This window comes from Podarcis melisellensis (genome assembly GCF_964234715.1).
Source record: "Podarcis melisellensis genome assembly, chromosome: 4".
Lineage (NCBI taxonomy): Eukaryota > Metazoa > Chordata > Lepidosauria > Squamata > Lacertidae > Podarcis > Podarcis melisellensis.
The window spans coordinates 19,848,921-19,863,123 of record NC_138531.1 but is presented as its reverse complement, the minus strand read 5'-3'; the positions used below and the strand labels follow the sequence as shown (position 1 = coordinate 19,863,123).

General features: G+C 47.4%; 1 protein-coding gene across 1 annotated transcript; it reads left to right on the top strand.

Moving 5' to 3' along the window:
• The first annotated feature begins 1,226 nt into the window (after window positions 1-1,226).
• Window positions 1,227-6,762, top strand: LOC309368335 (uncharacterized protein). Its single transcript, XM_081908308.1, has 10 exons — window positions 1,227-1,532; window positions 4,256-4,332; window positions 4,738-4,769; window positions 4,897-5,013; window positions 5,141-5,220; window positions 5,365-5,458; window positions 5,565-5,648; window positions 5,741-5,845; window positions 5,977-6,028; window positions 6,245-6,762. The coding sequence occupies exons 1-10, from the start codon at window positions 1,522-1,524 to the stop codon at window positions 6,268-6,270; spliced, it is 678 nt and encodes a 225-aa protein (XP_081764434.1). The 5' UTR covers window positions 1,227-1,521; the 3' UTR covers window positions 6,271-6,762.
• The last annotated feature ends 7,441 nt before the right edge of the window (window positions 6,763-14,203 follow it).

Sequence of the window (14,203 nt, the reverse complement as noted above, 5' to 3'; positions counted from 1 at the left end):
ATAGGCCAGTGCCTACTCTGCCTATTTGGTAATCCAGAACGGCCCCTTTGGCTGCAGGAGAGAGAAGAAACGGAATGCCTCCTGAAGCGCTGCAGCTGTTCCTCACAATGAAATGGAAGGCTCAACATTTGTTAGGCACTTTCAGATGCTCAGCAGCCTTGTGTGGTTACAACAACCCTGTAAAGTAGGCCAGTGCCATGCGCTCCCCAAATTGCAGCTGAATCCCTCGCAGATTGGCATCCAACCTCTGCCTAAAAGCCTCCAAGGAAGGAGAGTCCACCACCGTCCCAGATAGTCTTACCGTCAGAAAGTTCTTGCTAGTGTTTAGTCCTAATCTCCTCTCTTGCTCCCTCTTGCAGCCCTCAGATATTGGAAAATGGCTTTCCTCTCTCCTCTTCTCCAGGCTTCTCCAGGCCTCAACTGTTCCTCATCAGCTTGGTTTCCAGACCCTTCATCATCCTGGTTGCCCTTCCTGCTCACCTTCCAGCTGCTCAATATCCTTCTTCAACTAGCCAGCGCTGACTGGTAGCAGCTATCCAGGGTTTCAAATGGGGGGGGGGTACATTCCCAGGACAGAAAACCTGCATGCAAAGCAGATGGTCCAATGCTGCGCTATGAAGACCCCTAGCCTGCCTTGAAGGATGTGGGGGTGGTCTCCCTTTGGAAATGGAGCTGCAGCAAGAAGGATGTGAAATGCGGACATGAATCTGTGGATAGAAGATACAGCCCAGCTGCAGGCGGAACAGAAGGTGCCTTCAAGTTCTGACAGAGAAGCATCGCCTGTCAGGAGGGGCCAGGTCCAGGTGGAGGGGTTGCCATGGTGACAAGGACCTGCCCTCCTTTGTGACATCTCTTGCTCTTCCCTTAAAAGCCTCTGACTGGCAGGCGGCCATTGTGGGTTAGTGAGGAGAGTCAGGAGAGAGAGGTAGTGGTGGTGGTGGTGGTGGTTGTAGAAGAGGAGAGGTTTGCTTGCTATTTTTCTTTTTCTTTTATTTATTACTTTTATTTGATTCATTTTATTTTATTTATTTTTATTTTATTTTTTATTTTACTTTTTTATTTTAACACTTTTATTTTACTTTTACTTTTTTATTTTTTACTTTTTTATTTTTTACTTTTTATTTTTTATTTTTTGCATATTTGTGCGCATTTGTGCACATTTGTGCACACATTTGTACATATTTGCACGCATTTGTGCGTATTTTTGCGCATCTGCACGTATTTGCGTGCATTTGCACATATTTGTGCGCATTTGTGCACATTTGTGCACATTTGCACGCATTTGCACGCATTTGCGCATATTTGTGCGTATTTGCGCGCATTTGTGCGCATTTTTGAATATATTTCTTTTGTTTGTAGAAGAATAGTTAGGGGTAAGTGTAGGGTTAGGGTGGGGGTTAGGTTTAGGGTTAGGGCTGGGTTTGGGGGTGGGGGTGGGATCAGAGTTTGGGATCAGGCTTGGGTGGGAATTTTAGATAGGTAGTTAGCTTAGATAGGGGGGGGGGATTTGTCATCAAGAAGATGTGCCGGCTGTAAGTACCATTCCTTTGCTTTCTCTTGGTCTCCTGGGGGTGGGGTGTGAGTCCTGGGTCCCCTCCACACCTTTAGCTCTCCGGTCCACCAGGGCCCAGAGTCTTCTCCCTCACCAGGAAGGGCAGGGCTGTCCTGTTAACGAAAAAATCCGAGGGCTCCCTTGGACAAAAACAAAGAGACCAACCAATAATACAAAAATATTATCCAAACCGCACAGATTACTACTGGACTGAAAAAATGGGAAAACAATGGGGGGAAAGCTTAAAATTCACCCTGTGCTATCTGATAAAAAGGTAAACAAATACCATTCCACAAACAATGTTTGTTTGTGCTTCGATTAATTTCATAGACATCATGGAAAAAGTGATTTAATAAATGAAAACAGATTATTTGTAACTTAAAAGGTGTCAAAGCCATAAAGAAATAGAGGAAAGTCAACTAATATAGCAGGGATTCAGACTTGTTTCGCAGAACAGATAGAAAGTGACTGTTTGGCTGAAAGGGAAGAAAGACGAAAAGAAATACAAATGCAATGACTTTTCTGAGAATCTTGGGTACAGAATATTTAAATTACTGTTTGTATCCCCTCCTTTTGTTTGTTTTTTTGGTGGGAGAAAAGAAGGGACAAACTGGAGGGGCATATCAGAATCCTCTCTGGGGCAAAAAGGCTTCACGGAAGCTTTGTTGCCAGGAGGAGTCCAGCTAGGGTGTTTAGAAGAGTGAGCTCCCATTTCCCTAATACCGGGGGGGGGGGGGGTTGCTCGATAACAAGCTCCACAAGGAGATACATAAACAGAGATACAAGAGAGGGACAAAGAGGGAGGGGAAGAGAAAAGAATATCTTATCAGTATTATTCAGTCTAACACTCAAGTGCCCCTCTCGGCCCTTTCTGGGCAAAACTCCGACGGATCAGACCGGAGAAGGCTAGTAGAAATCCAAAGGCAATCCCTGCCTACAACTAACACCACAGGCAACTAGCCTGGAAACCACGGGTCTCTTAACCCGGAAAAACCACGGATCCAGAATTCACTCAGCGCTGCTCACAAAACTAATCCTAGTGCGGGGCCCCATCTTCTTCCCAAACCTCCTGCTCTACCGTCCACAACAGCCTCCTGCCTGACCTTAGAACTATGTCCGAATTCCCTACTGGACGCTTGCACAGTGCAGTGCCAGATTGGGGTCCGAGAAGACAAAGGTTTGAAAGGAAGCAAATGCCACGCTCCGAGAGAAGGTGTCAAGGAGAGAAAAAATAGATTTTCCGCGATCCCTTTGGCCACACTCTGAAGAAGGGAATCAGGAGAGGGAGAGAGAAGGACTTCCAGGACGCCTCTGGCCACGCTCCGAGAGAAGACGTCAAGGAGAGGAAACCAGAAAAGTTCAGCTGCCGTGGATACATTATTCTTCCACCCCCCTCCCAATGTACTAACTTCAAACCATACTCACACCCTTGAATGTCCCTCATGGATCCCGGGATCCTTTTCTTTGGCCGGCTTGACCTTGCCTTTGCTCCCCTGGTTGAGCTTTCTGGTGACGATTGATTACCGCCCACATAGAGGAGGCAGGGAGAGGAAAAAGGATCCCTGGGCTAAGGTTGCCCAGTGGCGCCCGATCCCCTCTATCCCCCCCCACCTCACCTTCACAGGAGAACCAAGAGTCCCTGAGCATGGTCACCAAACTGTTAACGGAAAAATCTGAGGGCTCCCTTGGACAAAAACAAAGACACCAACCAGGATAACTTGGAGCAAAACAGCAGCCTGTAGGTTTGGCCTTTATTGATCTGTTGCAACAGGGTGCTCCCCTCACCTGCGGGAGAGAGGAGGGACCCAGAAAAATGGTGTGCAAGGCCTTATAAAGACTTTTGGAATTGCCACCCTGTAGATCAAAATCACCCCCAGAAACATCATACATACATCACAGAAGGGGTGTAACCTAAGACCACCCCTCAGATACAGCACACTTACATCACAGAAAGGAGGGGTTGAGGGAGGAGTTTTGGTGGTAACCTGAGTGTCCTGTCACCTGGCTGGTTCCCCCTTTCCCCCTCCCCATGAGTACTTTCCAGGTGACAGAGGGGAGTTTGCAGTTTCCTGCCCCCAGAGGGAAGAGCTGATCATTGTCCTTTGTTCCAGTCCATGTTGAATCCACTCCCATATGCAAGTTCTTTCTGATATTGATGGTCTTCTGTCTAGGACCATCAGGGTTGGCATAGCAACTGGGCAGGGCTCCTGTGTATGTGCTGGTATGGTCAAGGGATTATGGCTGCCCTGTATCAAACCTTCCCCATTTTGTAGTCCTTCTTTCATGGAGTAAAATAAAAGTGGAACAGTGCAAATCCAATGTATGGTTGATTTTCTATGGATTTATAACAGAAGCGTAGTGTATGTAGTGTGTGAGTGTGAAGTTTGTACAAACTGAATGATTGGGGGGGGTGTCCTGCGACAGTCCTAAGAAGACGAGGCAGAGCAGCCCTTTAACAGCTGGCAATGCTTGTCTTTCCTTTGGGTTGGAGCTCTTGAACCCATAGCACTTGGGGCCTCCTTTCTCTCTCTGCCGGACATTTATGCTCTGGGCTGCCTCTTTCCATCTCTGCCGATGCCCTTTCAGGTCGCCGAACTGCAGAGAGATGGCAGGAATTGGGCCAGACACCCCTCCTCATACACACACAGACCCTGAATTGGGGCTGCCGGCTTCTGAGTTGCTCTCTCTGCTCATCTCTTCTAGGTTCAGGCGCTTAAGGCGGCTGATCAGCTGCAAGAAGGTGGCCCCCTTGGAAGTTCTGGAGCAGCCCACGGTGTCGGGTGAGCAAGTGGCCCTCCTTCTGGAGATGGAGGAGGGCAGAAATGGGCTGGGGGGCACATCTAGTAAAAAGATGCACAGAGCCAGACGGCAGGATCCAACCTACCTATCTGCGACAGCATCTGGAAACCCAACCGCCCCCCCCCAGCAACCACCCCATTTTGTGGGGTCTGTTGGAGGAAGCAGGGGGGCTCGGCTGTGGGGTAAGGCAGGGGGACAGTGGTCAGTGGGAGGGACATCTTCCCTGGGGAGCCATGTTCCTGGGGGCAGGAGGTTAAGATTGACCCCCAAGGCCTGGGCTGTCCTTCTCCTGTAGTAGGACTTGGAATCCAGGAGGAAACTCTTGGAAAAGCCTTGCAAGGGGCTCAGGGAGGAACTCACTTGTCCCCATGTCCTTCTCTTTGCAGATGTGCTGGGAATCCACATCCCTTCCGTTGCGGTGAGTATTGGATAAAACGAGAGCAGGGAGGGGATCCCTCAGACCTGCCCCCCTCTTGCACTGCACTCTCAGATGTGGAGGAGCCCTCCCCCCACAAGGAACTGACAGCCTGACTTTTGCCTTTCAGCTGCTGGACAAAGATCAGCTCCAGCTTCTGGGCATCATCCAGGACTGCCAGGCAGCTCGGCTCAGGGGGCTCCGAACCCTGAAGTACTCCAAGGAGGAGACTGCCAAAGCCATTCTGGTGAGTGATGGGTGGTGTGAGGGACCCCCATGGGGAGGGAGGGGCAGAGAGGGGCTGGCGTTTGGGGTTGGAGCCGTCTCTGGAGACTCCTGGAAGGAGCTGACTTTCCTCCTCTGCTCTCTTCTAGAACATCCTCGGCCACTTGGAGTACTTCAGAGATCGCCCCCTGAGCCTGGCCCTGGCCTTCGAGGCCCTCCTGCAGTTGAGGTGAGTGGGGTCTTTGGGGTGGGCGGGGCTGCAGGGGGCAGTACTCCAGGGGGAGCTTTGGGTGGGCAAGTCAGGCAGGAGGGAGAAGGGGACAAGGGAGACTTGGAGGAGGCAGTGTCTAACCCCTTCCCTTTCTCTCTCCAGTTTTATGAGACCCCACTTCAGTCCCTCTATGGTGAGTGCAATCCTCCATAGAACAACAGAGGCAGTTCTGGGGAGTGCAGAGGAGGACAAAGAGGTATGTCCTCTGCTTTAACTTCTCTTTGCACAGCTCTTTCTTCTTTTTACACTCTTACAAAATTCAACCCAGCAGCACTCAACCTCTCTTCTCTCTTTTCCCACAGGAACTGAAGAGGCCATTCCAAAGCCTGCTGGGGGGTCTCCTCCTAGAAGCCCCCAATACTAGCACCCTTCTCCAGTTGCTTACTGTAAGTATCCTGATAGCATCAGGAGTGGTTTTAGGGTTGCCCCCCCCCCCGTTCCTTACCCAACTGACTGTCCCATTTCTTTCATCCCGCAGGACCTCCGATATTACGCCCTTTTGGGGAGTGAAGACCAAAGGAAATTAGCGGCCAGCAGTATATCCCTGCTGCTGGCCCTTTCACGAAGATTCCCGAACCTCAGAGTAAGTATTTTGCCTTCCTGTATTCAGCTCTTTGGTTGCTTCCATCCTTCCTGGGTGGGGCTGCTTCTCTTACACCCATCCAGGGTGGGGTTCATAGAGTCAACCGACTCATATTTGTCTTTCCTCTGCAGAATACAGTAATTCGGCCGGAGCTGACATGTTTCAGGAATAATCTGAAAGAAGGTAAGCCCCACACCTCGGGGACAATGAACTCCCTTGTCCCTTGTTTGCCCAAGACACACTTCCCAGGTCTTCTTGCTGGGAGTCCTGCAGGACCTGCTCCCTGCCTGGCAGGCCTTCCCCACCTGGCCTGGGAGGGCACCACCCAGACTGACTCCAGCTACAAGAAGCAGAGAGGACTGAACAGATTTTCTCTCTTTTTCATTCTTTTCCATCCAGATGATATCATCATTGAGGATTTGTGATTTGGACGTCTCAACTGGCCAAAGACTGGCAGAAGAAGAGGCACTGAGAATCAGGAGGGGGATAGATGATTTAAGCAGCCATGAAATATGGACTGAGATTGGGCAGAACAAGAAAGAAAGAAAGAAAGAAAGAAAGAAAGAAAGAAAGAAAGAAAGAAAGAAAGAAAGAAAGAAAGAAAGAAAGAATCCATGACAGATGGCCTTCTAATCTCTGCTTTAAAACCTGCAAGGAAGGAGAGTCCATCACCTTCCAGGGGAGTCCATTCCTCTGTTGAACAATGTTCAGTCAGAATCTCCTTTATTGTATCCTGAAGCCATTGGTTCGAGTCCTACCGTCCAGAGCAGGAGAAGAAAAGCTCGCTGCATCTTCCAAGTGAAAATGGCTCTCTCTGGTGTCACTAGATCAAGCTGATCGATTTTCTTGCATTACTTAAACAAAATAGTTTTTAATTGATTTTGAATAAACATGCAATAAGTTGTTACTGTTTTGAATTTCATTGTGTTATTGACTTCCATTGAAAAGGGGCAAGGAGAGGGGCTGGCTTTGGACTCAGAGCCTGACTGATGAGCTGAGGGCGGGCAGTGGCATAGCAAGGTTAGGTGGGACCCGATGTGGAAAATTTCTTGTCAGCCCCCCACATTGAAATTATTAAAAGAAGGAAAAATAAGATACTTTCAGCTGCAAGTGTTATTTTCTGGTTTATTTACTTAACATTGTGAGCATAAGCACTTAAAACCTTTTTTTCACAATGGGAATTTATTATGAATGAATTTTTTTTACTTAATTTTGCTATTTTGCAACCTACTGTTGATGTGGAGTGCAGGATGTTGAGGTGCTGTGTGAGTGGAACTGCAAGAAACAAGCACCAGTGCGGATATTCCCTCACTCTTAAAGAGTACCTAGAATACAAGAAGAGCCAGTGGGGGGGGGAAAGGGGTGGGGGGTGCGGGGCAACCCAGGTGTCATCACTGACGGGGGTGACAAAATAACAAAAATAAGAGGGGATTTTGAGTTCACAAATTTTTTTAGTTCAGTCAACAAATGTAATGAAACGCGGCTGGCACTGGGCACCACACCACAGAGGCCGGCACTTACCGCAGGGCCTGCAGCGTGCCTGATCCACACGTCTCTCCTGGGAGTGACATGGTGGCTTGGGGGCCTGCAGGCTCCGTGCTGCCTGAAACGGCAGCATGGGACTTGCATCTGCCCTCCGCCTCTCCTTCAGCCGCCCTGCAGCCGAGGGGGAGGCAGCAGAGAGGTTCCACACAGCGCACCCTGGCCCCATGGGTGGCTTGCCCTGCCCCCATTGGGCTGCTCGCCCCACCCCCGGCTGCAGGATGCGCGCATCACACCCAGCACCCGAGCGGCTGGCTACGCCACTGAGAAGAGCCCTGCTGAATCCTATCTGGAACAGAATCCTGTTCTTACAGTGGCCAGCTAGATGTCTATAAGAAACCTTCAAGCATATACCTTCCGATACGTATTTACCCACCAGCAGGATCTTGCACCTTTGCTAGTGCTATGTACAAACATTTGAAATGCACAGTATTATTACAAGAGGCCAGGAATGAAAGGAGTGTTTAATTACATTCTATTAATTAAGAGACAGCAACCAGCGATCTACTATGTATGTGCAATAAGTTAGCAGCAAGAACTGCACCCCCAAACTCAAATGACAATGGTATAAGCAGCAGGCCAAGGGTGGGAGGGAAGGGACTGAACTGGTGCTGGGAGGAGACCCCAGGGGACCCTCTGGATCCCAAAAACCACCCCTGCAAGTGGTGTCAGTTGCGGAAGGCCTCAGTAGGCCATCAAGCGGCCCAGAAGTAGGCTGTGTGGCCCCAATTCCCACCCGAAGCCAGGGGGGAAGAAGGCTTCCCTGTGACCCAGTAAAAGGCCATGAAGGGGGGCAGCGCCGGCCACGGGAGGCCTGGAAAGCTGCCGTGTGGCCTAGCAGAAGGCTGCGCTGTCCTCGTGGCCCCGATCCCACTAGCCTCTGCAGGTCGTCCCACGGTCCAAACCAAAGCTAACTTACCTTTGCAGGAGAGAAGTCCAGTGATGAACCTGGAAAGAAAACAAACTGAGCCTGGGCCAAACAGCATTGGCCCTTTTCCGGCCCTCACCCCACCCCCAGCTGGCAGCCCGTTGGCCTGCTGAGATGGGGGTGGGGTGATGACCACCCTGTAGCAAGGTGGGCGGCACCTGGCCAGGTAAGCCTGCACAGAGTCGCAAACCCCGCCCACCTCTTGGAGCGGGAGAGCGGAAAATGCCCACGTGTAGGGCCGTATTTCACATATGCGGTGCCAGGGTGCAAAAATCCGCCCAGTCCCCCCCCCCCCAATTTAGCCCTGCTACCCAGATGGTTCCAAGGAGAAGCAGTGAGGAGGAAGGAGCCCACGGCAAGCCGCCGATCGCAGACATTCGGCGTGCCGCCCACCTGTGACTCCCAACCCAGCTGTCAAAATGAAGGGGGAAGGGGGGCAGTGGCGTAGCGTGGGTTGTCAGCACCCAGGGCAAGGCAAGTAATTTGCGCCCCCTAACCCTAACCCCCAGATGTTGCGCCTGGTGCGGCCGGCCCCCCTGCACCCCCAACGCTACACCACTGAAGGGGGGAATGGCACTAGGAAACCAATGCAGCTCCCCCCTTCTCCCGATGGCTTGGGGTAAGCTTGGGAGTTGCAGGTGCGCGGTGCGCCAAATGTCATACCCCCCCAGCGAAGACACCCGGGGCAAACCGCCCCCACCGTACCCCCCCTCTTCCACCCCTGGTCCAAGCGCAAGTTTTCTACCAGAAAGTAAATGTAATAGTACAAATGAATGCTCCTCTAGTATGTTTTGTTTTGTTTTTTAAAAGGACACAGTGACTTTCCTATTATAATATGTAGGCAGTTCATCATTGCAACTGTAGCAGCATTTTAAATAATAGTGCTATCTTCTCCCTGGGCCCACTGCAATTAGAATGAACGCACAACAAATGTCTTCATTAAAGCCAGGCTTCTTCACAATGGGGATATTAACAGAGCAGTCAGACTGCTGTGTTTCTGGGCAGGTTGGATCCATTGTTTCCTCTCCATTTTTTCTTCTTCTGTACTTGGGGTAGAGTCAATTAGTCAATTTGTTTTTACAAAACGGCTGTGCACAGACCCCCGTGGCCCTTGGGTCAGGACAATTTGCCCTGTGCCGAAACAATTTGACAGCCTGACCCTTTTAGAATGTCGGGATGTGCACAACCTACAGGATTAGGTTCTCCTACTTAAGTGCTGTTAAATGGAAATTTTCAGTCCTGCTTTGTGCTGGCATGTGCCCCATTACAGGTGGTTTCCCTGCACACAAAAGAAGCATCTCACAGGGGAGCAGCAACCGGTATTGCGAAGGATCGGATTCCCCACCCCACTTATGTGGTAGGATCTGATCCTGTCCAGTGCTGGCCATGGCTCCTTTAGTCCTTGACAGCCACAGATCTGTCTGGGCCAATCCAGCCCAACATACAGTGTCCCATGGCTTTAGAGGACAGGAAACTGGGAGGGCAGCTGGGACATAAATGCAACAGGTGACTAAATAGTACCTCCAAAGGACCTAACAATGACATACAGTTCATGTATATTTCAAAAGTCCCTCTCAGAAGCATGAAACCACATTCCTACTAGGGATGGATAGGTCAGTCTCTTCCTAGGTAAAGGTAAAGGGACCCCTGACCATTAGGTCCAGTTGTGACCGACTCTGGGGTTGCAGTGCTCCTCTCGCTTTATTGGCCAAGGGAACCGGTGTACAGCTTCTGGGTCATGTGGCCAGCATGACTAAGCCGCTTCTGGTGAACCAGAGCAGCACACGGAAATGCCGTTTACCTTCTCGCCGGAGTGGTACCTATTTATCTACTTGCATTTTGATGTGCTTTCGAACTGCTAGGTTGGCAGGAGCTGGGACTGAGCAACAGGAGCTCACCCCATCGTGGGGATTCGAACTGCTGACCTTCTGATCGGCAAGTCCTAGGCTCTGTGGTTTAACCCACAGCGCCACCTGCATCCCAGTCTCTTCCTAGTCCATCTCTATTTCACATGTGTTCAGTTGTAAGTCTGATTTACTCCAGTTTATTCCATTTCTGCATTAATCCATAGCCATGCTTTTCTTCTATAAAAAAGGCATTACTACTCACCATGAAGTTGTTTCAGTAAGTGCCACACTTTAAACAGTGTTTTTCTTGTATAAAAAGTACCTGTACTGCATACCCTTGAGGATCTCCAGAAGAAAAAGCACTGGTTGGTGGGTTTTTGTTAAGCCATATGAAAACTAATTTAAGACAAATAGTTTTTCAGATAATGTATGCCAGGGAACTCAACAAAACTCAGTTCCAGCACCTCTGGTGGGTGCCATTGCCATTTTAAGAGAACAAGGGAGGCGTTCATGGTGAGTTCTGACACCTCTCAATGAATAAATTCATAAACGTGCTTTATCCTAAAATACTTTTGAAATTCTTTTTGGTACACTTTTCAAGCAGAGAACTATATTGCAAAATCTGGAGAAATGTGAGATCCAAAAGTTAATTATATTCTGATCCTTGTATTCGTTTAGGGAGTGGATGAAGGTCAGCTAGCCTAAAGATGTGGGCTCGATAAAACTGTACTCCACCCATCATTCTTACAAAATGTTATATTCCCATAAGCAGAGTGCAGAAACAAGGAAAGGCAAATCAGAAGTAAGTTGAACAAAAACCATGCTTTGTTCTTCAAATCAAGAAAATCTATCTGAAACGTTATGTGAACCCCAAACTACAAAGTGAATAAAGTGGAAAGACCCAACTCTGCATTTGGTGATCATTTTAATGATGGCTCATACATGATAAATGACTTGTTTTCTTCCTGCAACTCTTCCTGCTTATGGAACCCCATTATGGGAATTTCATGAACTGGCAGTACACATATGGGCTGCTATCACCAGCCACTATTTCAGCTGATCACTGCAGCTGTAAAGTGTTGCCACAACTAGTGTGGTGTAGTGGTTAAGAGTGGTGGACTTGTAATCTGGTGAACCGGGTTCAATTCCCCGCTCCTCCACATGCAGCTGCTGGGTGACCTTGGGCTAGTCACACTTCTCTGAAGTCTCTCAGCCCCACTCACCTCACAGAGTGTTTGTTGTGGGGGAGGAAGGGAAAGGAGAATGTTAGCCGCTTTGAGACTCCTTCGGGTAGTGATAAAGCGGGGTATCAAATCCAAACAACTGTGATTCCCCACTTTCTGCTGACTTTAGTTATATGTGGATGGAAGTCATTTTTCTAAACTAGAATTTTCAATACAAAGCGTGTATAGCGTACTGTATTGATTTTACGCGGCACTAGAAAATTAGTCAATGTAAATGTAATAAAAAAAGAGCTGCGTACATGCCAAGATGTTCATTTGACTTCTTAAACCAGAAGTGCATTTTAGTGCTTATGGAAGACATCACTAGACTATGGATTAATTTAGTAAAACAGGAAGAGTATAAGTTGTTGCCAACAGCTGAGCCATCAAAATTATATTTCAGCAATTGAATATGCCTTGTTTTTTTAAAAAAACAAACCTAAACATTTGAACCTTATTCATCATTTCCCCTTGAGAATAGCTACCACTTCTAACTAGGAATGATAAAGGGCAAAATGTATAAGAAATGAAGTTGGACAAAAATGTTTTGGCTTCATTAAACAAGAATGTCTTCCAGAATGCTGTTCCATATCTGAACCCCTGAGGACCAAAAAAATCATTCTGAATGGGGTGAAAAGCCGAATTGTGTTATATCCTTGGCATCTGTAGGTAGTACTGGGAAAAGATTCCTACCCAAAATACTACTAGACAAGTGTAGATAGTACTAAGAAAAAGATTTTGGTCTGAGACCTTAGACAGCACTTTGCTAAATGCACTGAAGGTCTGCCTTGATGTAAGTCAGGTTCATATATTGATGAACCTGATTTGATGTGAATCAGGTTCATATAATCCGTGTAAGCAATGGAGGATTGCAGTGGGTACAAAGCTGCTAAATTAGAGATATCATTAGTAAAGTTAAGAAAGCAAATAGTGCTGGTTGTGTCTGAGCTTTTCTTTTTTTTGTTTCCGTACATCTTGAGTCCCATTCTGGATTACAAAAAGAATTGTCATTACCTCAGAGAAGAAGAACAAATATCTTCCTAAAGAAAGGGCACCTAACACTTCGTGAACGATTCAATTAAAGGTTAATTGTTCTCTCAAAAGTTACATAAAGCCTAAAGCGAAAATACAAAACTGAACTCTCTCCCCAAAGAGATGAGTACAACAGAGTGCTCTCATTTTTCTTACAAATGCATTAGGTGGAACAAAAGTCTTCACAAATCAAAGCCCCTCGTCTTGTTCCTTGGAGATATTGAAAGATTCAGACCAATTCTGGGTTTGTTTATAAGGTTATAAATAAAAGGGTTCAAAGCATTACAGTGATTTTAGGGATGCATAAAATCCCTTGACAATATCAGTAGCATTGCACAGACGACTTTAGATTCCTAAAAATTCCAAATTTGTCTCAATGTTTACTTTTGGATAAATTTGTAGGGATGCCCAAAAGTAAAATAAAACTACTTTTCTTTCCATATTGTCTAGGCATGATCTTCCAGTGGCCGGTGTAGAGTTTACAGTTCTACGTTACAGGTAGTGAATGCAAGAGGACAATTTGCTGCTTCCTGTTTACCAGATTGAATGAATGCCAAATATTCTCTAAGATTTCTGTCCAATCACATAAAAGAACTTGACTGTAAAAGCGAAACAATATGGGAGATTTTTAAATAACCCTGCTACAAAAATATCAGAGTCTACATCACATTTTAACACATTGGACTTCACAAATCTTACTGATGGGCTTGAATCCTTTTGAATTTCCCTGGTGATATGCTTGATGGGTAAAAATGTTCATGATCAAATGTCTACCATGTGAGCAGTGGCTTTATATAAACATTAAACAACATTATTACCTTGCACCCTGCTCCCACAACACAACTGTCTGGAAGCCCCATAGGTAGGAACAGAAGCAACACAATGCCGTAAACTCCTAACTAATGGATACAGTCGAGGAAGAAGAAGAAGAAGAGTTTGGATTTGATATCCCGCTTTATCACTACCCGAAGGAGTCTCAAAGCAGCTAACATTCTCCTTTCCCTTCCTTCCCCACAACAAACACCTTGTGACGTGAGTGGGGCTGAGAGACTTCAGAGACGTGTGACTAACCCAAGGTCATCCAGTAGCTGCATGTGGAGGAGAGGGGAAGCGAATCCAGTTCACCAGATTACGAGTCTACCGCCCTTAGCCACTACACCACACTGGCTCTAAGAGGAGGATACAGTGGTTAATGGTGCTGATAGATGCAAAGAGATTGAGCCAGAGCAACCAGGTTGCATCACCTCCTCCCATCCCTCGCATGAAGAAGACCATCCACCAGGGTGACCAAGCCCAACTGTGTCCTAAAACTGGGTCTGAACTTAGGTCTCGATCTATGATTCCAATAGAAGGAGAAACTTCCACCGCAGGGAATGATATTGTACTCTTAGGACCTCTAAAAAGCAATCTTATCCAAACGAAGAGATCCTAGCCCCCCCAACTCCCCATTCAAGCATGTACTGAACACCTCTCAAGGCTATGTGCACTTTATTACTAGTTTTAAACTCTACAGATCCGTGTTGCTTTGCATACAGTTCCAATAATGTTTTATGTTCTGTTTTGTTACAGTGAAGTTACTACACATCTGTGCAGTTGTTCTTTTCTTGCTCTCTTTTTCTGCTGTTGTCTTTTCTGCCGTTTTGCTCCAGGAAATCCATCTTGTGAAACTAATTTTTTATTGTCACACTCCCATATTCCCCCCTCCTCTATTTTTGAGGGGTCCGAGCTACAAAGCTAAAATATGCATGCTAAGTCTCTGCCCTGGTCCTCAGAAATCCTTTATCCA

What these genes read in the sequence shown, in the direction of transcription:
- LOC309368335 (XM_081908308.1), top strand. An exon ending in TCCACATCCCTTCCGTTGCG is followed by an intron (nt 4,770 to 4,896) that starts GTGAGTATTGGA and finishes TTTGCCTTTCAG; the next exon opens with CTGCTGGACAAAGATCAGCT. An exon ending in AGACTGCCAAAGCCATTCTG is followed by an intron (nt 5,014 to 5,140) that starts GTGAGTGATGGG and finishes GCTCTCTTCTAG; the next exon opens with AACATCCTCGGCCACTTGGA.